This window comes from Propithecus coquereli, unplaced genomic scaffold, assembly GCF_000956105.1.
Source record: "Propithecus coquereli isolate 6110/MARCELLA unplaced genomic scaffold, Pcoq_1.0 Scaffold780, whole genome shotgun sequence".
Classification (NCBI taxonomy): Eukaryota; Metazoa; Chordata; class Mammalia; order Primates; family Indriidae; genus Propithecus; species Propithecus coquereli.
Genome location: NW_012153952.1, coordinates 545,073 through 572,068, shown reverse-complemented (window position 1 = coordinate 572,068; position 26,996 = coordinate 545,073). Strand labels below are relative to the sequence as shown.

Here is a 26,996-nt window from a genome sequence, read left to right as displayed (position 1 = left end):
CAAACACACACCATTTTGTGCATTTTGCTTTGGGAAAAAAAATTAACAATTTTATGTATTTTAATTTGGTCCAGTATATGCTGAAGGATCTTACAGAAAATCAAACTACTTTTGCCACGTACATTAGATGCATTCCCAGCTCTGTTTTATGTCCTTATACATCTTTTTTCTTTGCTTCGTGTTGCTTACCTTCTTCTAATTTATGTTAGCTTGCCATGGTAAACTATCTCTGTAGGCTGCCTTAAGTCCTTTTTAGAACAAGGAAGGATATAAATAAATAAGCTAAAATATGTATGCTAATATAAGCCAAACTAAGTCAGGGAGAATAATACCTTACATATATATAGGGCTGTTAGCTTTTCAACGCGTTTCACCAAATAGTCCCATTTTATCCTTGACAACACTATGAGAAAGGTGAGATAGGTGTTCCTAAGACCAACCTGAAAATGGGTGGTCATGGGCTTTGCCCAAAGTCGCCTGGCTGGGCAGAGGATGCCCATTGCCAGAACTGAGGCTTCTTCACCTAGGTGCAGTGCAAAGAACATGGGCATGAACTCACTGATCTGGGTTCTATCACTTATTAGCTGTGTGACCTTGAGAAAATTCCTTAACTTCTCTGAGCTTGTTTTCTCCTCTGCCAAAAATGGACATAATATACCCTCCTCCACGGAAGGTTGGTTGTGAGATGAGCTTGTGTGCGGAGGAGTGCTGAGCTCATTGCCTGGCACACAGGAGGTGCTTAATAAATACTGGTGGCCTTTTTCATCTACTAGTTCACTCTGCTTCAAATTCAAAAGGAGACTTTTATTTTCTTCTTTGTGCTTTTGTTATTTTCTATACTTTCTTCAAGGTATATGACACTACAATGAGATAAACAGAGAACCAATCCAAAAGACCCTGGTGAGAGCTCAGAGCTGGGTCCTACCTCCATCCTCATGACAGACAGTGGAGGGCATCAGTGCAGTACCTTGAAGGCCCTGAGCACTGCCAGGGGGGCGTCCCGTGTAAGTCGGTGCACGAGTGAGGGCCAGGCCCGATGCGCCAAGGGAAGGAGCTGGTTCTTGTGGGACTGCAGAACCACCACGCACAAATCCAGCACATCCAAGACCTGAAAGAAAAGATATGATTTCAGCAGATGGTAAGGGCTGGAAACCAGATTCCTGGGATCAAGTCACCATTTAAAAAGAATATAATTTGGAAATGCATTAATTGGATAATTGTTTACTGAGTGCTGACTACATGCCAAGCACTAGCTAGGTACTGGGGTTGGGGGGACACACAGGGACAAAACACACACATTTCCTTGCCTTCTGGGGGTTTATGGTCAACTGGGGAGAGACCTTAATTAGATAACAATCAAATAAAGAGATGACTGCCAACAAGGAGGGAAGTAAAGGGTGAAATGCAAAGACACTAAGAGAAGGATCTAAACCACACAGACTGTCAGGTAGGCTTCTCTGCGGAAGAAGCTTCTAAAAAGAGACACGAAGTATGAGTACGAGCTAGTCCTGTGAAGAGTGAAAGAGTGCTTCTACAACCGGAAACCGTGGCGAGGAAGACCCTGAGGTGAGACGAGCTTGCTGTGCTCAGCAAACAAAGGGCTGCGTGGAACACGCAGAAGGGGTAAAATGGGACTGGACCACAAAGGGGTCACATGAGGAATTTTTAATTTTGTGCTGAGTGCAGTGGAGAGCCATTGAAGTGTTTTGAGCAGGAAAGTGACATGACACAATTCATGTTTAATAAAGGTCATTCTGGCTGCCGAAGTGACTTGAAAGGGGAGAGAGAAGAGAGGAGGCCCTTTAGGAGGCCACGGCACATGTTCACACGAGAGAAGCAGACTGACGTGGCCACGTGATGGAGGCAGAGGCATGAAAGGCTTTGAGATCTGTTTTGGAGATGACATGGCTGAAACCGCCGAAGGACGGGACATTGGGGAGGGGAAGGGAGGTATCAGAGAGAGCGGCTCGGGTTCAGGCACAGCAACTGCAGAGATGCTGGTGCCAGGGAATGACACGCGAGCCATGGAGGAGGAGCACGTTGAGAGGCTGTGAGATCGAGTCCTGTTAACTGCCGCACGTAGAGGCCGAGCAGGCAGCTGAGGTATAGGCTAATCTCACAAGAAAGATTTGGGCTAGCCCATGTGTAAACTGATTTTTTACCTTCCTTAAGAATGTTTCCTGATCTCTTATCTCTCAAAGCTCACTGAAAGCAGACAGCCCGCATCAGTGTCACAGGCAGTGGTCAGTATGACAACCAATGCAGGCTTCCCTCCTGCAGACGGGCCAGTCTCCACAGAGCAGGTGCAGTGCAAGTTTGAGTCCGAGAGACGGAGTGAACCTGCCGACATTAAGCAGCAAACCCTTATTGGGTGCCTACTCCACGCTGGTCCACACTGAGACTGGAACAGAAGAGACCCTGCCATTGGGGGGTGACTCGTTAGGCAGGGGAACAAGGAGAAGTTCAGTAGTACAGTGGAGGGCAGGGTCGTATAGTGGAAGTGGCCCTGGTCTCACTGACTGGCTTTGAATTTGAACTCTGTCACTAACTGGACAAGTTACATTATATTCCACTGATTCAAAGACGCACATTTTTCCCCTCTGCCTGGAATGTTCTTCTCCCTGCTTTTGTCCCTTTGCATGGGTAGCTTCTTCTCAACCTTTAGAAACATTACCACCTGAGAGAGGCTTTCCCCAAGGATCTAGTCTAAATCAGAAGGTAAGCTCTGTCTTAACAGGGTTTGGTACAGAGTAGGTTCTCAATATGTATCTGCTACATGGGTGAATTACTATGTTCTATCATACAGAACCTGCTTATTATCTTGATGGCATTTCCTCGACTTGTGTGTGTGAACTTGAGTATTGCCTCTCTTCCTACAACAGACAGGAATTCCATAAAGACAGGGGTCATGTCTGCATCATTCCCTTCTATACACCTGCTTGGCCTGTAGTAGTCTTCAATTAGCATTTAGTGATGAATGAATGACTGTATATGTCATACTTCATGCTGTTTTATAACCCACAACTCTGTGAGTTAGGTACCATTATCTCCGTTTTGCAGATGAAAACGTTGAGGCTCAAAAAGGTGCATGAATTTACTCAAGGTCACACAGCTAGTAAGGGGGAGAACCAGGATTGGAACTCAGGTATATAGCTCTGATTCCAACACTGATGCTCTTAATAATTATGGTGTGAATACAGCTGCTACAAAGCCTCCATAAAAGGGAGGGTTTTGAAGGATATACTGGAGCTTGCTGAATGTATCAACCAAGCACCTACATTAAAGCCTTGAATATAACAAGCACTCAAAAGTGCTTGCTAAATGGAACAACAGGTAAATGCTAAGCAGTGTCCTTGGAAGACTAAACAAAACACAGACCCTGAGATTTCAGATAATCTGTAGATGAGGGTTTCTTAGCCCATCACCCCTGAGCAAGGCAACATGCTCTCATCACTAACAGAGTCACTAAAGCAGCTGCATTTCTCATTCCTGCTTGAGAATAGAGAGGAGTGTTGTTTTTCTTTGGGTGTAAGATCTTCTGGGTGATTCTGAAAGCCTGGCCTCCACTACCACCGCTCCCCCCCCACCCCGCCCACGGTCCTGTTACTGCAGTCACTACTGTATATTTTAAGCCCTTGCTGATGGAGTGCTGCTTGGGAAAACTGCCAGCAAATCAGGATGTAATATTACGAAGTGCTGGAGTTTTCCCTAGGATGAAAATGGAAAGAGAAACAGAGATAAGGGTTAGTGTTAGCTTTGGAAGAATGACCACTTTGAAGTATTAAAACCTGCATCCCACATTGAGTCGGCTCAGAAAATGATATCCTTTCCCTTGGAGACTGAATGAATCCCCCCCAAACTTCGTGGTTTTTAATGCAGGGGACTCAGCTCCCTGTTGGTATCTGAACTGACACAGAAAGATGTAAAACTGTCATCCCAGAGATAAATTCCTCTCGATGCCTTCTCTTGGCCACTACACATGGACCATGAGATAAGGGAATCTACTTGCTCATCTGTGTAGCCACGGCCAACCCGGCCACACCTCAGTCCTGACGCTCTGTGAATGCAGAGAAGGGGCCGCACACTGACCTTCAAGCGGATTTGCAGGTTTCTATCTGATAACAAGTGGATGCAGCGCTCCATCACGTCTGTGGCTATTTGAATCTGCACTGGCAGTGGCGGCTCCACATCTGGACGGGTATCATTCTCGTCCACTTCGGGAGGGACTGACTGCTCCTCTGGAAAAAGAGCATAACCAGGGACAGTGTCTTATGAGAGATGCCCCCACCCAGCCTGACCCCCAGCTTTGGACTCAGGAATAGGACTTATAAAATGAAAATGTCCAGGACTGTATCCTAAGGAAACCATCTGAAATTTGGGTCAAGCTGTACAAGTCAAGATGTTCATAACAGCACTAGTAATAGCTAAAAACTGGGAAAAACCCTTGCTGTGGTTTGAATGTGTCCCCCCACCCCCCAATTCAAGTGTTGAGACTTAATGGCCAATGCCATAGTATTAAGAGGTGGGGCCTTTAAGAGGTGATCAGGTCCTGAGAGCTTCTCCCTTATGAATGGGATTAAGGCTCTTATAAAAGAGGCTTCGCACGGCGTTGAGCTGACTTGCCCTTCTACCTTCTGCCATGTGAGCACAGAGTGTTCCTCTCCTCAGGAGGATACAGCAAGAAGCAGAGAGCAGCCCTCACAAGACAATTGAATCTACCAGCACCTTGATCTTGGACCTTCCAGCCTCCAAAACTGGGACAAAATAAATTTCTGCTCTCTAAAAATTACCCAGTCTCAGGTGTTTTGTTACATCAGCATGAATGGACTAAGCCACCCTCCACTCTAGGGGGAACGGTTATATAAACCTTGGTACAGCCATACGATGGCATGTTTTGAGGTCCTTAAAATTTGTGTTTAGCAAAGGTTTTGATGACAAGGGGAAATATTTATGAAATAATATTGTGTTAAGAAGAGAAAAAGCATGATACGAAATTGCATATGCAGCATGAGCACTATTGTATAAATTTTTGCATGGGAAGAAGTACAACAAAATATTAACAGTGATGAGGTAATAAGATAATAGATGGTTTAAATTTTTTCCCTATGCCTTTGGTCTTTTCTAAATTTACATTAATAAATATTCAAAATAAAAACACAAGACAGCAGGGTTCTCGGGTGGAGCCTTGAGGCTGGGGAGTTCCATGGCTGGTCTTTGCTCTGTCCTTCACTTTCCTTTCCTCTTGCTTCATCCTTTGACTATGGGGGGTGCATGTCTGTCTTCTCCACCAGCCTGTAAGAACTTCTGATGGCCAGAAACAAGCCTTACTGATCTTTGTAGGAGAGATAATACTAGGGTAGCTTGGTGCAACACATGGGGCACAAGGTTTGGTTAGAGGAGGTTGGTTTAAGTCAGGCCCCCACAACCTACTAGCAACTTCCCATCTGGAAAAAAGGGATACACCATATATATGTCACATGCTGATAAGAGGGTTAAAACAGATTAATGTTACCAGCTATTACCATTCTCTCACTGCCTAGAGTGCTGCGTTGCATGAGATAGGTGTAAGTTGTAAATTAAAGCAACAAAAAAGACTGTGAGTTGCATGAAACCCAGGCCAAAATCCCTGAAAAATTTTCCCCTATCTACTTACAGCCCCCAGCCCTGCATCCAAGCCCTGTTACCAGCTGTGCTCATTTCCACTGAGCTGAGCATTGCTCCCTTAACTTTTTCCCATTTCAGTTTCCTCTGCTGGAAAGACAGAATTTTACAGTAGAGGCCGCACCTGTCTCTAACAGATGCTGAAAAGATAAATGAAAATGCATTTGTAGAATGCTTGAATTTCTTAGAGAAGGGACCTCAGATAGACAAGGTGCATTTATGTGGTTAAAACAAAAAATTCAGGTCAAACCAACATGGAGCCAAACATTCCTTAGAATGCCAAGTATGTAGTGTGTACCTGATGAATGATAATCATAAGAATGATAGGGCTGTGCTTTTTTTTCCCCCCAGAGGAGGATCTGCTGTTTGAAATTCACCTATTGCAGAATACTATTTGAGGGTTGTGGATTTTTCTGCTATTGGGAGAAGGGTTTGATTCATTCAGTCTGCTCCTAGTGAAGATCAACTAGAACTAGATGATCCTAGTCACAAAGGAATGGATTCTCTGACAATGCTCAAATTTTAAACAAGAATGGCAAATCCAGATTAAGAGGGATCAGAATGCCTTCCCTTCTTCAGTGTTTCCAGGTTTGGGTGAGGGATGCAGTTCATGAAAAGAAGGATTGGGTTGGCTCAAGAAACAAATCTGAGAAGAAAAAGCCTGATAGATTTCTGATCAGAAAACTCTGTCCTTGGGGAGAGCAAGGCTCAACTCTGCATAAATCATTACTTGGGGCCTGTGATGCTTCCTTCCTATTTAGGAGGAATCTGTTGTACTTAGTTGCATCGAGCTACTATTTCCTCTTATCCTGGAAGTACTGGCTTCAGTTCACCACGGTCTCAGCGTACAGATTGTCAAAAAAAAAGAAGAAAAGAAAAAGAAAAAAAAAATCTGTTCAATTCCAACCTAACAAACTAATTTGGGACTCAGTTCGATTTGGGATAGTTGTGAGACCACCAAGCTCATTATGACTTGGCATTTTATATTTGCAGAGGAGATTCTAATAATTTATTAATCCTTCCGTGACCTGAAGCTCCAGATTGAGCTTGTGAATAAAACAACAGGCCAGAGCTTCAACTAGCCTGAAATCCTTTCTTCTTTATCATATAAATTGGTAAGAAAAACATTGAAATCTCCTCCCACCAATGAATAAATGGACAAAGCATATGAATAGACAATGGGCATAAGGAAAAAAAACTGTTAGGAAAGAAGCATACGGAAAGACATTCAGCCTTGCCAGTAATCAAAGAAATGGAAGGTAAATAACAAGAACCATTTTTTACCCATTAATTTAGGAAAAAGCAAAACTGGTAACAGCCATTGTTGGCAAGGTTGTGGTGAAACCAGTATTAATCCTGCACCGCTGAAGGAAACTGGCATAACCTTTTTGAAAGGCAATTTGGCAAGCATGAAATTATGTTCGTATCCTTGACCCAGAAATTCCACTTCTGGGAATTTAAAGAAATATGCAAAAAAAAGAAAAGGTCACGTGCACAGAATCATCCATTGCAGCACTGTTTATTAGAGTGAAAGCTAGAAGCAGCCTAAATATCCCACAGGGGAATGGACACTTAGTAGCAGCTATTAAAATATTATTTATGAAAACTCTAGCAACATGGAGAGTTGCTTATAACACAAAAAGGGTACAATGCATTCAAACTACAGCTGCAACCATGTAAAAAGGTTTGCAATAAAAGAGAATTTAAAAAGATTACACAAAAAATGAGAATGGCTATGTTAGCATGGTGAGGTTGTAAGTGACTTTTCTTATTTCCAAACTCTCTGTAATGATGTATCATTATTTTTACAATAATTGGCTTCAAAAAGAAAAAACAGGTAAGCCAAAATAAAGTTACCTTCTTCATTATCAAAATCTGAGACATTTCCATCTGCTACGTCTTTCTCTTTGAGGTAGTTCAGCACAAACTGTTCAATGTCTTCGGCTGTGGTACTATTCTCAAGAGTCACTGGTCTTCGGTGCAAATGACTTCCCTCTTCCCCTAAACTTTGTTCTTGGAGTAGCCCGAGATTACCTGTGTCTGGGAACCACTGGGCTGTAAATAAAGTGTTACAATGATCACTTGGTTATCAACAACAGACATTAGTGCTTTGTATGTAGAATAAGATCGTTGCCATGGCTGCATGGCCCCCACATGATCCAGTCCCTACCTGCCTCTCCAATCTCTTCTATCACTCCCAGATGCTCATTAACTGACCATCTTCCAGTGCCTTCAATGTGCCGAGCATTTTCCTGCCTCAGAACCGTTGCATGTGCTGCTCTTGCTGTCTGGAATGCTTTACCCCTACTTTACATCTGATTAATTCCAAGTCCCTTTTCATGTCTCAGTACAAATAGAACTCGCCCAATAAAACCGTCCCTTGACTCCCCAATCTAACTTAGGTCACCCGTATGATGTCTTGTATAACAGCACCATATTCTTTCTCTTCATATCAACTCACAATTTGTAATTATGCATTTATTTTGTATGAACTATTCAGCATCAGAATTTCCCATTGTGCTCTGTGCTCTATTAGTCACCACTAGAAATCTGAATCTGATATGCCGAGGAGAGAATGGGTGCTCAAAATATATGCTGAATGAAAACATACAGGAGATTGAACACGTACAAGTGACAAAATTCTGAGTACAGAACAGCAGTAGTCATTAGCAGAAGACAGAGCCTTGAGAATGGAGAGTCTCATACTGTATTTCTGACATAAAATACTTCAGAACGCTGGTCATTCTCTCCCTAAAGCATTACCTTCTTTGTGATGCTCTGATACCTCTGATATGTCACCAAAGAATAAACCTTAAACACCACTGAGTCCAGTGGTTTCCAAACTGTGCCCTGAGGAGCCTTAGGGCTCTGCAGAAATGTCTTAGGGATAACAAAAGGGAAGGCACCAAGAGACGGCAGGCTGAGGGAGAGGGTTCCAGGGTCTCTATCCCTTCTTTACACAGAGCCGCTCTAATTTCAACCATTTTTGTACATCGGGGGGTCCCCCAAAGCCTTCATGTCAAAAAACATCTTTATAAAGAATGAAACAACAACCAAAAAAATCCCAAACCTGAAAACCGCTGCTCTGGTCCAGTGCCCTCCTTTTGCAGCAAGGAGGGAAAAAGACTCTGCTAACCTTTAGCACTTGCTAATCTCCTTTTCATCAAGGAGCATCTGCACAGAGCCAGGGCAACAACAGATGGGAAATGATGGGGCCAGGCAACTGGGAGCAGCAGAGAGCAAATGCTTGTGATGAGAGCCTTCAATCTGGTATCTGGGGGTTCCTATATGTAGGGATCGATTATGACATTTCTTCAATGTTCCACCCCCAGTTGTGAATCAGGTACTCAGTGTACTCTAAGGGATTGGTTCCCAAATAGTTAAAGCCCGGATCCAGCATTTACACTGCTAAGACTAGACACGCTGCAAAGATTATTTCTGGATTCAAGGCTGGTGCCAGACATTAAAATGTCTTTGCTCACAAATGGCTTTTAAACATATGAAAAGAAGCTCAACCTCGCTCTTAATGCAAATTAAAACTATAATAAGGTGCTATTTTTCTCCCATTGGATTAGCAAAGATCAAAAGCTTACTAATATACAGTGTGGGCGAGGGTGTGGCAAAATTGGCACTCTCTTACATTAGTGATGGAGTTTAAATTGGTATAACCGCTTAGAAGAGCAATTTAATACTCTCTATCAAAAATTTACACGTAATACCCTTTAAAACAGAGCATTTCTTTCAGGAATTCATCCCCTTGATACACTGAGGCATCTTCAAAATCACCTATAAAGATATTCACTGCAGCATTTTTCTGCAGTGGCAAAAGACTGGAAACAACCAAAATGTCTACCAAGAAAGGACTGGCTAAACGCACTTTGGTGCAACGGAATACTATGCAACCATAAAAAGAACGTAGCAGTCCTATATGTATGGATATGGCATAATATCCAAGTTCTGAAACATGAGACACGAACACTTTCTTATTTTCAAAGCTACCCTATTTTTTTCTTGTTATGAATAATCAGCCAACTAGTAGTTGGTACTAAGTAGTAATTTAACTGATGGTTCTTGCCCTTACTGTGGCATCTAACGCTTTTTAGTCAATGCATGTGAAACACTGTGTTTATGGTAACTCAATTTCCTAAAACATGTACTGAGTTCTTTTAGTCTCAGAGACTTTTCAGAAGTTCTCTGAGACCAAACTTCCACTTCCATCTTAAAAGAGTGGCCCATCAGTTAGGTAATCCGATGACAAACAGAACCGCTAGCATAATGGGCTACTTTAATTCGTGACTGTACCAACTCCACCTCAGTACTACTTAGTATTTAATATTCAATACACAAGTATATTCTGGGTTATTTGAAAACTTTCAGAAAAGCTATCTCTAATTTTACTTCTGTTCCTAGGATGCCCCAGAGTTAATCTTAAACATCCTCATTTCCCTTTCTACGACCCCCCCTTTCTCCACCTCAATTTTTTTAAAAAAAGTGCTACACGATTCTCAACATTCCTCCTTCAGAGATGACCACAGACATCAGCAATCTAAGGCACTTCAATTTTCAAGGCCCAAATTGAGATACTGCCTGAGAGATACATTTCACAGGACTTTCCTTAACATTTTTTTTTTTTAAATCTCAAATTGAAATGTAGTTCCCCAGAACAGTAAAGGTGGGATATATTTGGCCCGTGGGAGCCAGTCCCAGGCTGCATAAGCAGCTAGCCAGTCTTAGGAGGGGTGCCTTAGGGGTGGGCCCAGGTGTGTCTTGCTCATGGCTGACTCCCCAGTGACTAGCCCACTACACAGGCTTCTGAGAAGCTGTAAAGTAAAATCCAAACTCCTTCCTTTGGCCTATGAGGCCCTGCAGATTTTTCCTTGACCTCCTTTCCAACTTCATCTTTCCACAATGGCCTCTTTTCCATTCTCCAAAGACCCCCAACCCCTTCTTTCCTCTGGGCCTTTGCACCTGCTCTTCTCTTTGCCTGGATGTTCTTAAAAATCACGAAACGAATGTGACAGCCCTGTATGTACTGATGGGCCCTTCTCACCCTTCAGGTCTCAGCTCTAGTGTCGCTTCCTCAGACAGAGCCTCCCTTACCACTCAACTGCAAGTAGCCTGTCTCTGTTATCCCTTGCATCAAGGTGTTTGTTCCTTCACAGCGCTTATCGGAATCTGCAATGAGCTTGTTTAATGATTTGTTTACTTGTTTATCATCTCTCGCAGTTGCAGGAAAGCTCCACGAGTTTATTCATCTTGTTCGCTGCTGTATCTTCATTACTTAGCAAGTGTCTGACATATGGCAGGCATTCTTCATTGAACGAATGAATAAAAGAACATTTATGTTGTATGTGAATGTTCATGAATGAATAAATGAACACTGGAATGGCGTCAGCTACAGGGCAGAGGACTGTCCCTGTCGTAGTCACCTTCCATGACAAAGTATCTTACATGATTTTGGCTAAAAAGCCAACTGACAAAATGAGGCCAGCGACCTTTTCCACCTGCCTCAGAGGCTACTAGCAGGATTGAAATAAATAACGGAAATATGCTCTTTGGGTAAAAGGGACCCAGGTATATATTATTTTTTAATTCAAAGACTGATTGTCCATTTGAGGGATTTTTTTCCCTTATAACTGCTGTCCAAAATTTTGCCATTCTAATGGTGGCTAACATCTCCAGCAGTCCTCAATTCTGATCCAAAAGGATCAAAGGGAAGAAGAGAAACTCAAACCAACTCAGACAATTAAAAGGTTAAAAGGAAGTTTCTAGACCTGTCCAGTAATGGTAGTTATTAGCGACATAGGGCTATTAAAACAAAATTAAAAATTCGGTTTCTCAGTTGCACTAGCCGTGTGTGGCTAGTGGCTATTGTATTAGAACAGATATAGATTATTTCCATTATAGAGAGTTCTATTAGACGATATTGTTCTAGACTATATATGGACTGAATAATTCATGTTATTCCTGTTCTTCATTAGTATAGGTACTGCTAACTCCAAGTATCATCAGGAGTGATTTGGTATATTGGAAGGAACAAAATTGTCATAAACCCTGACTTTACCCTTTAATAACTGTGTGACCTGGCTAAGTAAGATCTCATTGACCCTTAGTTTTTTATTTATAAAGTAAGAATAATGTTTACATTTAGTCTGCAGGGTTTATATCCCTGGCACAGAGCAGGAGCTCAATAAATGGTGGAGATTACTGAAAGTATAGAAGATAAACAGTGCAACCCCACTGTAACACGTGGACTGGAGAGACAACTATTCACATGTCCTCCAGAGCATAACCACAAACAATGCAAAAAACAAGGCGAGGCAAACTAGGATACTGAGTCTTGTCCCCCAAATCAGCATTAAAAAGGGCTCTCAATGTACCTAATGCTGCCAGCAGGGCGTGCAAAACACTGACAAAGGAGGCAGCTCTCTTATCGTAAAATTGGTCCAGGGTGGCCAAGACATCTTGAACCACATCTGCCACCAAAGGAAGCAGGCTAGCATCTGAGTTCCGCAGCATGACTTCTAAGACCTTTGGGGTATGAGGGTGCAGCGCCAGATGCCGCAGATTTAAAGAGATCCCATTGACTAAATAGTCTGAATTTTGATTGATGAGGTGCTGCAGGGAGCCGTAGCCACAAGCATGACAAATGTCCACCATGGTGCTGGTGGCCACCTGACTTATAAGTAGGGTTTGGTCTCCAGCCTTCTCCAGTACTGGATAGAGGGCTGACATTAAGAGCAAACGAAAGTCTCTTCCTAGTGCGTATGCAAACTGGCCAATTCCTTCCAACTGGATGCATATTTGCCAGATGTTGCTGTTCATGGAGCAAACAGTGGCACTTGGTTTTGAGAAGGCTAGAAAAGATGCAACTTGGTGGGTGTGTGCACCAGATGTGATGGCCTGGAGGCCCGACTCCTTCATCATTAGCTCCTCTCCCACTTCCTCAGCTTCCATACAGGTAACCAAATACCAATTTTCTTGACTAGTGTATTCTTCAAGTATAGATGCCATGATCTCTCTTAGTTCCTCTGGGCTTGTTTTAGTATGTTTTTCATGAAGATCCTCCACCTCCAGCCCAGCAGCCCCTGCAACCAGTTCATTAAGGATCATGGCGGCTTGTTTCCGATAAACCACAGATTCGTGGTACAGTTCCATAAAGTGATCCACAAGCAAATAAAGGTTCCCATAATAACCAAGAAGCTGACAAACTTGCCTCAGGAGCAAGAAAATCCTTTCATCAGTGAAGAAGCGGAAATATCTCCTCTGCATTTGGTTCCATGGTTGTGCATCTGAGGTCTTTGGAGAAGCATTCAGACCATCAGAGTTCCAACGCCGCTCTTCCACAATCTTGATGTCAGCCACATCTAGCTCTAGAACTTGGATGAGTGCTTTGGAAAGGCGTTGGAGATGGGCCACAGAATTGAGGACAAAGTTTACTTTTGGGCCCAAGAGTTTCAGATAACCAAGTAACAAGGAAAGAGTAGAGAACTTGCCCTGATCATCTTCAGAGTGCATTAGGCGGGGAAGAGAAGTGGCGAGGGAATGCAGGCTTTCTGACAAGATGTCAGCGAAGGCTTTGTTGCCCACTACTACTTGCTGATCTGCAAAATGTCTCAGGACTTTATTGCACTGGGCTTGGACCTCAGGACTCTCATCATTTACTAGCCCCACCAAAGCCTTCAGAAGGGGACCTGCAGATTCAACCAGTGACCGACTGCACCTCAAAAGAAGGTCCTCCACAAGTCCTACCAATTCCAGCCTCACCTTCCAGTGTGGGTGAACTGAAACACACTCAATTATCTTTTTAATAAGGATAGCCAACTTGTCGCCAGTATTTTTTACCCAATCTGCTTCTCTGTGAACCATCAGCTCTGCTACTCTGTGCTCAACTGCAGGTTTTGCTTGGACCTTTGAGATTCTTTTGAGCTGTTCATCAGCCATAATGAAGCTCACAGTCTTGTAAAAGATCTTTAGGGAAGACACAACAATGCTATGACCTTGTTTAAAGTCTCCTGTGATAACCCTGGTCAGGGCAGTTGAGACTCCAGGCAAAAAAGAGGCAAACAAATCCCCCAGCTGCTGTTGTTCAAGCTCATCCAAGGACCTTGGATGGTCTTGACAATCACATTGAAAGAGTAGAACCTGTAAACATTTTAAGGCAGCAATTTTAATTTGCTTTGATTTCTCCTGTTCTGCTAGGGCTAACAGTAAAGATACAGCAAATCCTAAACGCGGCAGGATGGAGGGCTCATAAAAAGTCAGAATGATGTCCCCGTAAGCCGAGTGCATTAATGTGCTGAGTCCTCGGATCACAGCCAATTTCAACTCCTCTGACACGGCTGCGGGTTTTTGGGAGTTGGGTGAATACAGACAAGCAGAGAGCTCCGAAAAGAGTTCCTGGAGAAGCTCTTGTTCTTTCACACATGTTGAAGACAGGACAAATGTGAGGCATTCGACCACACTCTGGATCAAGCGCTCTCTTTTGGGACCTGGGGTCTTCAGGGTAAACCGCAAAGGGAAGAGGATGTACTGCTGAAGTTCCTGAAGGGCAGTGTCACTCACAGCTTGTAACTGTGTCTGCAGATGTTCCACGTTCTCCACTGTCTGGGTCTTTGTGAGCTGAACACAGACTGGACGTAAGACACCAAAGGCCTCCTCAGGAGTATCAAAAACTGCCATTGTGCAATAGTGTTCTTCTCATTGAGGAAACATCCTGCAGGCTGGAGGGAGGAAACCTTTCAGTAAAGGAGGTCACGCTCAAAGCAAATACAAAGTGAACTTGCATTCTTTCATTCAACAGACATTTACTAGGCGCCTGTGTGCTAGCCACTGCACAAGGCACTAGTGGTGCAATGAAATGAAAATGAGACGGCTCCTATTCTTAGGGGTCCCCCAGTCTAGCGAGGGAAGTAAATGTACAGTTACAACACAGTCTCTTAAGGATTAGGACAGGCCTATGCTTATGGTCCTAACTGAGTGGGGAAGAGTCATATCCCTGGGAAAACCAGAAGGGTTTCACAAGAAGCATATGCCTGAGTCACGACTTGAGGGATGAATGAATAGGAATCCGTGGGCTATTCTAAGGAGTTTGGACTTTAACTGGTAGTGACAGAGAGCCACTGAAAGTTTTGTCTTTTTAAAATTGAGGTATACATAGAGTAAAATGTACTATCTCAATGTACAGCTCAGTACCCATGTAACCACTACCCAAAGTATGACAGAGAATATCTCCAGCACCCCAGAAGGCTCCCTTGTGCCCTTCTGCAATCAATTGCTATCCCCCCTGCCCAGAGGAAACTACTATCTGACTTCTACCACTACAGATTAGTTTAGACTGTTCTTGTCATTGAGAGATTTTAAGCAGGGGGTGATATGGTCAACATTATGCACTGAAAAGATACCTTGGCAGCCAGTAATACAGGAGAAGAATCAGAGCTGAATGAGAATGAAAGCAACAGGAAATGACGGGGAGCCCAGAAAGATGGGAAAACCAGGAGCACATTCTATCACAGAAATCACAGGAGAAGACAGATTCCAGCAGGATGGAAAGGGGGAACGGCAGGCAGGCAGGCAGGCAGGCAGGAAGGCAGGCAGGCAGGCAGACAGGCAGGCAGGCAGGCAAAGGAGACAGGTTTATAGGTAAGCAAAGAAGCTGAGCAACTTAATACCTGAGAGTCTTTCTTTTCTCTCTGAAGAGAAATTCAAAGTCATGGACTGACAGTGAACAAGAAGGAGGATAAACAGAGGGCTTGAGGAGAGAAATAAAAGTCTCAAATATTCCCTTAGGGGAAGCAGAGCATGCTGGGAAGACATAAAAGCGTGGCCCAAGGGTACTGAGGACTGAGCTAGGGTGGAAAGCATAAATGTGTGTAACTGTAAAATGCTGGCATTTGATGGAGGCTTAATTGGATGGAGCCTTAGTGATCATTTAGTCTGGTGGTCTCTCTCTTTTTTTGTCCACTTGCTGGGGGCTTCTGAAAAGATGATGACAAGAAGATGCTTCTGCTGCCTCTCTCCACCCCCAGTCCCACGAACACTCCTGAACCTAGTGGCTACTGACCGGCAGGCAAGTGGTGCCAGGTGGGTGTGGCAAGAACTGCTCAGTCCAGAGCCAGCACTGGTGCCAATTTTCCCCTTGGGTCAAGAGGGGATCCAGGACACAATCAAGACTCTGATACTCTGGACAGAGTATGGCCCACTGAGCTCCATGGACCCCTGTGAGTAAGGGCATTGCTGGTCTCTGTGAGGCTTCCTGGGGGGATATCTCCTGGTCTCTGTAGTGCTAAGAAGCCAGGGAAGGGAAGAATTTTCCCTATCCCAGGCTAGAAAAATGCCAGGCACAAAGCTTGGCTTGGGTCTAATGATACCCCACTGGCACCAGCTCATACTATGACGATGCAGAGGCTGCTATGCCATCCCCTGCCTGGGACACTGGTAGCTGGATCAATACATAGGCAAGGAAGACAACTGCTTAATGGGATCCAGCAGTCAGAGGTAGGAAAAGCATTTCAGCACTTCTTGAGGTGGTGAATCTTATTAATAGATTAACAGAACCACTAAAAGAGGCAGACAAGAATTTGAAGAATAATAACAACAGTACCAATTAAGGAAGTTCAATTACAAGATAAAAGATATTTCTTAGAATTAAAAACATGATTTTTCACACACAAAAAAGCTCAATTTATGAATTTTTTTTTTTTAAAGATGATTAATTGCTGAGACCTAATTAGTGGCCTGGAAGATGAAGCAGAACTATCTTAACCCTGAGCAGGAATGCAAGAGATGGAAATTGTGAGACCTGGAGGACAGATCTGGGAGAAACAACATTTTTCTTAGCTGCAAAAAGATGTATCTGGAGATTAAAAGGCCTAAAGGATACATGTCTGACCTCATTCTGGTAAAATTCCTGAACTCTAAAGATGAGAAAAATCACACATGCTTTCAGGAAGAAACAACAAATAACAAAGGAAAAAAAACCAAAAACTGGCTTCGAACTTCTCATTGGCAACAATGGATGCTAAAAGACAGTGGAATAGTATTTACTGACTGCAAATGAAGGACTGCAGCCCCCAAACTCTAGATACAGTGAAGATATTCACCTGTCAAGGCGGAAGAACAATATGCAAGAGAAGGTATCACTCATGTATTATTCTAACAGAGGAAGACACTTGAAAAAGAACTCTGTTCAAACAACTCAAAACAGAGACCCAGGAAGGGAAGATAAATGAAAAAGAAAACACTGATAATTTTTTTTCCTTTTAGCATGGAAAACTTTCTTCTAGTGGAAAGCCCCAGAATAAAAACCAGACAAAATCAGAGGGTCTCTTGTTAGTGCTGGGTTGAGGGCAATGGCTTAGGGCTCTGCATCCTTCTCATTCACCTGAGGAGTTTCAAGAAGATAACCTGGAGTCCCCCAGGGTGCTGGTTCCTAAACTATGTTCTCAGATTATACAATAAACACTGTAACAGAGCTAATAAAATGGGAAGCACAGTATGCCTAAAACTGAAGTCATCTACTTTTCACTGTGTTCCTTTTGTGATTTATGGTCCTCACTGACTAGAAACCTTGGAATCTGTTTTCTTTCACCTCCCTCTTAATCCCATCATTCCCCACATTTCAAAATCTACCCCTTTGGCATCTTTCAATCTATTGATGATGATTAACTACATGTTTAACTCTAACAGTTTTCTCTCTGGCCCCTTGGCTTGCGTGCTTGCCCTTGCTGAATCCACTTTTCACACTGACACTTTAGTAATCTTTCTAAAACAAAAATGTGATCACTCCTCTCCAACTGCTCTCCACAGCTGCCTAAAGTGCACACACTTCTAGGTATAGGCACACCTAGGCCCTACCATGGCCTACAGGACCCTTCACCATCAGGCCCCTGACTGTCTTGCCAACCTCATCTCTCACTGCTTCATCCCTTGAACTCTAACCTACAACCACGTAAAATTATAAAACCTGCAATTTTCTAAGCAGGCGATGCCATTTCACATTTGCCTCCTTTTTCCTGCTACTGCACACACCTCTATTTTGGTATGTAGCATGCTGTATTATTTGTGTATATGTCTGTCCTACGTACTTTAGACTGGGGGCTCCATGACGGCAGGGGCAATCCTATATCCAGAAGCTAGAAGAGCATCTGGCACATGGTGAGCACTCCAAAACATTTGTACAAATTCTGCTTTCGAGCAGAATATAGTAGGTGTGGCAGGCTAATACTCCTGATGACTAGAAAAAGCCAAATAAATTACAAAAATCATTTCTTAAAAGCATCCATTACTTGTTGAAGTAACAAGGACTAGATGGACTAACAGACTAGGGAGGGGAGAATGTAGCTTTTTGTTGTGAGTTTTTTTTCCCCCTCTTGGTGCATTTGCTGATCCTGGACATGGGCTCAGGATTAGGGTGTGGCTGTCACTGGGGAAGGAGAAACCACAATGTTTTTAATGGTCCTGCGGGGCCACAGAGACAAAACTGCCATCTTGAGGGGCCTCAAAATACCCTCAAATACACTTCTGGAAGAAGACTGCTGCTGGGGACAAAGAAACCAGTAGAGATCCTGGTGTTCTTCAGCTAGAGTAACGAAACTGAAGATTTAAGGGACCCATACTTGGATGGTGTCTTCCTCAAGACAGTTGGCAAATTTTGAAGCTATGTGAAGTGGTAGGCTAAAGAACTAAGTTGAAACTCTTTAAGGGGCATAACCAAATCTCCCACAGTCTTTCAAATCTGAGGAGACAAAAGGACTTTTAAGCTTTCAATTGAGAGTCCTGGAGGACCACACTCTAATAACAAGGACAAACCAGAGTAAGTTTGAGGCTTACCAGAATTGCAACCCAGCAGTGACCCAGCTCAAGCCAGGATTGGACCGAAGTGTTAGTCTAACAGAAGAAAGGGGGAAATCTCTCCGGTAAAGATATATGGGGCCACTACGATTCTTTTATATAATATATGGTATATAATAAGAACTTTTTTATACATGTGAGGAGGCAAAACCACGTAACTGATAATCAAGAGAAAAAATAGACATTAGAAGTAGACCCACAGATGACCTAAATATTGAAGTTAGCAGTCAAGAACTTTGAAATAAACAAGATTAATAAAGTCAAGAAATAGAGGAAAAGATGGATAGAGTGAAAGGATAAATAATTTTACCACAGAATTGGTTGGAATCTATAAAAAAATTCAAATGGATACTCTAGAACTGAGAAATATAGTATTTATAAATAAAAACCCACTGTAAGGTTTTAACAGCAAACTGGACTCAGCAGGAGACGAGATTAAAAATACCCAAACTCAAGCAAACAAAAGGATGGTAAACACAGATAAGAACATAAAAGACAGGTGGAATATATTAAAAGGTCTCACATGTGAATAAATGAGTCCCAGAAGATAATATAGCATAGACCAGAAACAATATTACAATATCTAAAAGAAATCAAAGAGATTAACCTGCAGATTCAAGAAACTCAGCAACCCCCAAGTTAACCAATACAAAGAAAAGCACACACAGATACATCACAATCAAATTGCTGAACACCAAAGATAAAGAGGAAAACCTTAAAAGAGTGGAACAATTAAGACTGACAGCTGACTTCTTAACTAAATTGAAAAAATTCAGAAGTCAACAGAGTATCTCTGAGGTACTGAAAGAAAATAACTACTAGCCTTAAATTTTATATCCGACATAAACATCTTTCAAAAAAGAAGGTAAAATCAAGATGTCTTCAGATAATAAAACCTGAGGGAATTCACTATCAGGACTACACTAAAAGAAAGAATAAAGTGAGAAAATGAACATAGACAGAAGCATGGAAATATAAGAGGGAATGAAGAAAATGGAATACTTCAATATAAAAGGATATTAACTGTACAAACAATAGCTATTATGTCTTTTATAGTTTAAGCATATATAAAACTAAAATGCAAGACAACAATAATGCACAAAAGGTGGGGAGGGTGAAGAAGTTAAATGTCTAAGAGTATAGCAGCATCAGGAAGTGATAAAATAGTATTAGACTGTAACATGTCAAGATGTTGAATACATGTTAAAATCTATACGGTAAGCTCTAAAATAATTGTAAAGGTTTATCTATCCAACAAGTTCATAGGGGACTAAAAATGGAATAATAAATATTTTTAATTAATCCAAAAGAAGGCAAAAATGAGAAAAAAAGAAATAAAACTAGTAAGCCAAACAGAAAACATAGTAAGATGACAGACAGAAGTCCAACTAAGACAGTAATGACATTAACTCAGAGTTTCTTAACAGTGGCACCACTGACATCCTTTTGTTTGCTTCAGTTTGGGTATTTTTAATCTCATCTCCTGCTAAGTCCAACTTGCGGTTAAAACCTTACATTGGGTTCTTATTTATAAACACTGTATTTCTCAGTTCTACAGTATCCGTTTGGGCTGGATAATTACATGTTGGTGGAGGCCATCCCGTGCATTCTAGGATATTTAGCAGCATCCTTGGCCTCTACATCTTGGCCATCTATCTCTATCCACTAGATGCCAGGAACACTCCCCCAGGTGTGACAAGCAAAAATGTCTCCAGACATTGCAAATGTCCCATGGAGGACAAAAATTGCCCCAGATTTAGTACTGTTGGTTAATATAATCTCAATCAAAATCCCAGCAGAATTTTTATGATTTCAAGATTCACTATAAAGGTACAACAGTGAAAAGACAGTGTGTGATTAGCATAAAGACAAACATATTAATGGAACAGCATTCAGAAATAAGATCACATGTAGAATAGAGAGTCTGGATATAGACCCACACACCTGACAAAGGTGACAGTGAAATGAAGTGGGGAAAAGAATATCTTTTCAATTAAAGGTGCCGTGTCACTGGTCGTCCATATGAAAAAAAACTGTATCTTGATTCCATCACACCAGATTTAAATGTGAAATGTAACACAATAAAGCTTGATAAAGAAAACAGAGAAGAACATCTTTGTGATCCTGGAGTAGGCAAAGATTTCTTAAATAGGATACATTAAAAAAATTGATCTTCATTAAAAGAAACTATTAAGAGAGTGAAAAGGCAACCCATAAAGTGAAGGAAGATATTTGCTATGTAACTGAGATAAAACACTCATATCCAGAATATACAAAATATTTGTATTTATAAATTAAGAAGAAGATAACCAAATAGAAATGTCCTGATAGACACATCACAAAAAATGATATCCAAAAGGCCTATAAACACATGAAAAGACATTCAATATCATTAGTTAGGAAAAGGCAATTTAAAACCATAATGAAATACCATTACATACCCACCAGAAAGGCTAACTTGAAAAAAAGGGAAAGACAAAAAAAAAAAAAAAAAGGAAAATAACAGGTGTTGGCAAGGATATGAAGCAACTAGAACTTTGGTTCAGCACTGATGGGAGTATAAATTAGTACAACTGGTTTGGAAAATTCTTTGGCAGTATCTATTATTTTAAAAGTGAAAATAGAATATGCTCTATGATCTAGCAATCACCATTCTTTGATACCCAACAGACATGAATATATAAGCTTATCAAAAGATGTGTTCCAGAATTAACTATCCACAATCACCCTAAAATGGACAAAAATGGCCATTTATAGTGGAATGGACAAACTGGGTATATTCTCTCAACGAAATACTATACAGATGAAGATTTACCACAGAGATCCTCAAAAGACTGGGTTAGAGGCTCAGAAATATATAAACCAGCTTTCTGTAAGGAAGACAGCATAACACATTGCTACTCTGACATGACTATAAAAGACAATCATATAGCTTTATGGGATGGCCATGAAATCATACTTGTGTGACAATATGTCAATTACAGAAAGAATTGTTTAGAGATTTAGAGCCTTAGGGGTCCAGGATTCTATTCCTATAAAATGTAACCCTGATTATTTAACGTGGTGCTGCAGCAAAGTTTGATGTTATATAATCAACAACAACGGGGGCATTCTGGCCCACAAAGTTATACTAGGATGAGGCATTGAGAACATGTCGATTCTCTGGGTGAGGAGACAAAACAAACCCAAGTTCAGATAGTGACTAAATAAACATAATAAACAGTTCTTGACTGCTAATGGCCATCTAAACCCTTCCCAGTTTAGTGCGTCTCCACTGTAGTCCTGGAAAGTAGCCACTGCAGAGGGAGGAGAAGAGATCTGCAACAGGAAAGCATCAATAAACTCGAGCCCCCTGGCAAGCTTCTTCCCCGCCTCTTTCTGCTTTGTAACAGGGATGGGCTATGTAAGGTCCCTGGGCCGTGATGTACAGGTAGTGAAGACAAATGGAACAACCTGTATAGGATATGGTGTTATACTTTACAGACGCTTAAAGGATAAAATCACAAGGAACCTATTGTATCATACAATCAAGAAGTGAAAAGGGGGGAAAAAGGAATGCAAAAGGAATCTGGAAACAGAATGAATACCAACAGGGAAGCACTCATGGGGGGAGAAGGACTTGTGTTGGGGTGGGGAGGACTATATGCTTGGGGCTGTGTGGGAAGGCTGCTTGGGGCAGAAGTCCTGACACAAGAAAAGGCCAGAAGGGAGAAAAGTCACAGCACCTAATAAAGGCACAGACAACACAGAGATGCCATCAGGGCAAGCCAGCCCGGCCTCACAGTTATTCTGATGAGATCACCGGCTCAGGGTCTTTGTACTTTCCGCTCCCCCCCCACATCCTCCTGGCTCCCTCGCCTTTCAGGGATTTGCTCAACTGTGACTTCTGAGTAAGGCCTTCTCGGATCACCCCTATGTAACACTGCAACCCATCCTCGTCCCTACCCTGGCACTCCCCATCTCATTTCCTTGCCTTTCCAATTTTCCTCCATAGCACTTAGCACCAGCAGTCAAACCAGATTATCCACCCGTTTGTTTATTGTTTCTCTCCTCTCACTAGAATACAGGCTCTGTGAGGCAGTGATTTTTGACTAGTTTGTTTATTGCTGCTCATACAGAGCAGGTATTCAATAAATGCTTGTTGAATTAATGGCCATAATCCAAGATCTGGTTCTCTCATTGATAGCGTTTTGATATCAGCTATGTCTGAACCGGATTCTAGGTAAAAACTGCCATACTCTTCTTCCCTTGGGGTGAGTTTTTCCTACAAGTAGTTGATCTCATCCATTATGGGAGGATCTTGCTAGATCCATCCTCAGAGGGCAGTCACAGCTCCAGATTTTGGCTGTACTCTAGCCCACATAAAATTCAATGGAAAAGATGATCTCCAAAACTTCCAACTTTGAATAACTAGCCTATAGAAAGGAAGACTGGGTTTAGCTCCCAGAGACAGGAGTTCGTATGTAAGAATGGCCAATACAAGTTCTTGAATAAGAGGAACAGAATATTTTTTGTTACTGAAAAAAATCCATCATACACCAGGCAATGTGTATGTATATAAATGTATATACATTCCTCATCCACAAGCTGAGCAGCCCAAGGCTCAGAGAAATTAAGTGATGCCCACACAGCAAGCAGGTGTCAGACACAGGATTCGTCTCAAGTCCGTCTGACTGCAAAGGCTGCAAGTACACTTTCCACTCCACTAGAGGTTACCAACCTGGCTGTTTATCAGAATCAAGGGTGAACAATTTAAGCACAGATTCCTGGGCTCCACACCAGATTTACTGAATCAGTATCTATATTGAGGGGCGGGGGACAGTACGCCTGGCAATCTACGGATTTAAAAGTTTGCGAGGTCAGTCTGATGATCAGCCAGGTGAGGGAATGCCACACTACATATGCTGTATATGATGCTGTCCCTTCTGAAGAACAAGAGTCATGGGATGAAACAGGTACTTGTTCAGAGTATGCTGGAGGACTCCTGTCTTGGGTCAAAATGATGAGTTTATTTGTCTGTCTCCTCAACTGAATGGTACATTCTTTTAGTGTTGCAGCTTTACTTGTGGTTTCACAGCATCTGGTATGGTGTCTGCCAAGCAGTTCCCACTCACTCACTGTTTATTTAATAAGTAAGTAAAAGAAGCTGGATAAACACTAAACCTTCAGTGTATTCTCCCTATTCATCCTTCCTTTTACTGAGAAATGTTTCCTTAGCATATACTACTTGCCATACATTGTGCTAAGCTCGTGAAAATGGAAGAGGGAATCAAAGTTAACCAGAGGGGCTAGCACTGGAAGAGTGTCCTGCAGAATGCTGAGTACACATCACAAAATGTGGAGGAGGGGAATCAATGAGACCTCCCATACATCCTTCCAGAAATTACTCTAGGCTCACTTAGTACTTTGTTTACAGCTGTCCCTACAAAGTACTTGTGAAATTGTGCCTTATATTACACTAATAATACTATGTGCCTGTCCCCTCCACTACACGAGAAGTTCTTTGGTAGGCAGCATATTCTAAGAAAGTGATTTTTAACTTAGAAAAGGGCGTATATCAGAATATATATGCTAACTACCCCACCTCCATTTATGCTCTGGCAAGGAAACTGGCATAAGCTCTTCAGGTGATTGATATGTGTTCGTCTTTGTGTATATTCCATTTATTCATAAATTTATTTATATAAATATTGTTTATTTTTATATATACACATATACAAATGCATACACACACACACACAAACACACATACATATATAAACAAATAAAAAAACTCTGCTTCCGGGGAGATAGAGTAGACATACATTTCCCTATTCCTTTCATTAAGTATAACTAAAAACCTTGGACATTATATATAAGACAAGTCAGGCTGGGCATGGTGGCTCACGCCACCATGAGTATTTGGCTGGAGTAGAACATTTATTGTCCAAAAGGTTTTTTGTCTTGCTGGGCTGCCCTTTCCTGGTCCTTTGGCTAGGGAGATCAGGTTTTGGGGGTGCTTTTTGTGTTTTCACCTATGGTGCTTCCATGGGTGAAAGGAGGATCTCTTGAGGCCAGGAGTTCGAGACCAGCCTGGACAATATAGCGAGACCCCATCTCTACAAGAAATTTAAAAAATAGCCAGGCATGGTGGTGCATACCTGTAGTCCCAGCTACTCAGCAGGTAGGGGGATCTCTTGAATCCAGGAGTTTGAGATTGCAGTGAGCTATGATGATGCCACTGCACTCTAGCCCAGGCAACAGAGTGAGACCCTGTCTTAAAAAACAAACAAACAAATAAAACAAATGTAAGAATCTGAAAGGCAGAGAAAAGAAGACAGACCGGTTAGGGACCTCAGGACCTGGGGAATGACACAGTACTGAGGGTTTTTTTCTGCCCCAGGTTTTCTTTGAAGAAGCTGGCAACCTGGAAGCACCATGGGTGAAAACACAAAAAGCGTCCCCAAAACCTGATCTCCCTAGCCAAAGGACCAGGAAAGGGCAGCCCAGCAAGACAAAAAACCTTTTGGACAATAAATGCTCTACTCCAGCCAAATACTCAGAGAATACTGTGGCCTCCACTCACACCAGCAAAGGCTGACTGGAATGCTACACTTCCACTCTCATGAGTCTGTAATGAGGCACCTTCAACTCCTGCAAGGGTGGTGTCGGAGGCCAGGTAGGAGTGGGGAATTCCACCCCCACCAACCCTGGTATAGAGCCTTTCCTCTACCTGCTCCCCTCAATGTAGTATCAATCAGGATGTCATGGGGAGCCTAAACTTCCACTCCTACTTGGCAGTAACAAGGTACCCTTCTCCCTTCCTGCTGGGGTACTGTCAGAGAAAACCTAGTGGAGAGTCAGAACTTTCATTATTGTCCAGTGATAATAAGGCCAGCCCCACTGCAGTGCCAGTGGAGACCAAGTGGGGAGCTGAGACTGACACCTCCACCCAGCAATAGTGAGGAGCCCTCCTTCTTGAGTGTCTATGGAAGCGGAGTGAGCAATTTGGACTTCTACTTCCACTTGGCAATAATGAGGTGGGGCTCCCCTTCTCCTACCAAAGTAGGAGTAGTGTCAGAGAAAGCCAACCAAAACAGAAGACTTAAATATGATCCAGAGTCTCAGAACATAATACAAAAATGTCCAGGTTTCAATATAAAAATCACTCATCATACCAAGAACCAGGAAGAACTCAGACTGAATGAAAGCACGATCAATACATGTCAACACTGAGAAGACAAAGATGTTGGGATTATCTGATAAAGATATTAAACCAGACGTGATTAAAATGTTTCAATGAGCATTTATGAACATGCTCCAAACAAATGAAAGCCTCAGCAAAGAAACAGGAGACATAAAGAAGAAACAAATGGAAATTTTAGAACTGAAAAATTTAGTAACAAAGGAAAAGTTCAGTGGGTGGGCTCAACAACAGAATGGAGAGGATTGAGGAAAGAATCTGTGAGCTGGAAGATAGAACAATAAAAATTACCCAATCTGAACAGCAGAGAGAAAATAGACTGAAAAAAAATAAACAAACAGAGCCTTGGGGACCTGTGGAACTATAACAAAAGATCAAAATATATAAGTCTGTAAAGGAGAAGAGAAAGATGGCAGGGCTGAAAGAGTATTCAAAGAAACAGTGACTGAAAACTCCCCAAATTTGGCAAGGGACATACATCTATGTGTTCAAGGAGTTGAGTGAAATTTATACCAAAACACATCATAATTTAATTCCTGAACACTAATGACAAAAAAATCTTGAAAGCAGCCAGAGAAAAATGATACCTTGCCTACAGGGAAAAATTAACTAGAATGATAGTAGATTTCTCATTAGAAACCACACAGACCAGAAGAAAGTTGCACAGTAATTTTCAGGTGCTAAAAAAAAAGTCAATGCAGAATCATATATGTAGGATATCAAGACATTCTCAGATGAAGGAAAACTAAGAGAATTTGTCACCAGCAGATTTACTGTAAATAAATGGTTAAAGAAAGTTCTCTAAACAGAAAGGAAACAATAAAAAAAGAAATCTTAGAACATCAGCGAGGAAGAAAGAACATGATAAGCGAAAATGTACGTAAATGAGCCAGGCGCGGTGATGCATGCCTGTAATCCTAGCTACTTGGGAGGCTGCAGTGGGGGACATTCCTTGAACCCAGGAGTTCACAGTGAGATCTGGCCTCTTAAAAAATAAATAAATAAAAATTTAAACAAATATATGTATAAATGCAACAAGCTCTTTGTATCTTCTTGAGTTTTTGAAATTGTGTTTGACAATTGAAGCAAAAATTACAAACAGTGTCTGATGTGGTTCTAAATGTATGTAGAGAAAATTTTAAGGACAATTATCTTATAAATGGAGGAGGATAAAGAGACACAAAGAGAAACAAAGTTTCCATACTTTACTAGAACTGGTAAAGATAAGTTATATACACATAATGTATTACCTAGAGGAACCACTAAAAAGGCTACATAAAAAGAGATACAATCAAAAACA

General features: G+C 41.9%; 1 protein-coding gene across 1 annotated transcript in view; it reads right to left on the bottom strand.

The window, feature by feature from the left end:
- TTI1 (TELO2 interacting protein 1) overlaps window positions 1-14,380 on the bottom strand; it is a 28,562-nt gene extending 14,182 nt beyond the window's left edge. Inside the window, exons 1-4 of the mRNA XM_012662814.1 lie at window positions 12,042-14,380; window positions 7,519-7,716; window positions 4,090-4,238; window positions 968-1,108 (exon numbers count right to left, since the gene is read on the bottom strand). Of these exons, the coding sequence (XP_012518268.1) occupies window positions 968-1,108; window positions 4,090-4,238; window positions 7,519-7,716; window positions 12,042-14,343 (2,790 nt within the window). The 5' untranslated portion in view covers window positions 14,344-14,380. The remainder of the gene's footprint in view (window positions 1-967; window positions 1,109-4,089; window positions 4,239-7,518; window positions 7,717-12,041) is intronic.
- Between the last annotated feature and the right edge of the window lie 12,616 nt (window positions 14,381-26,996).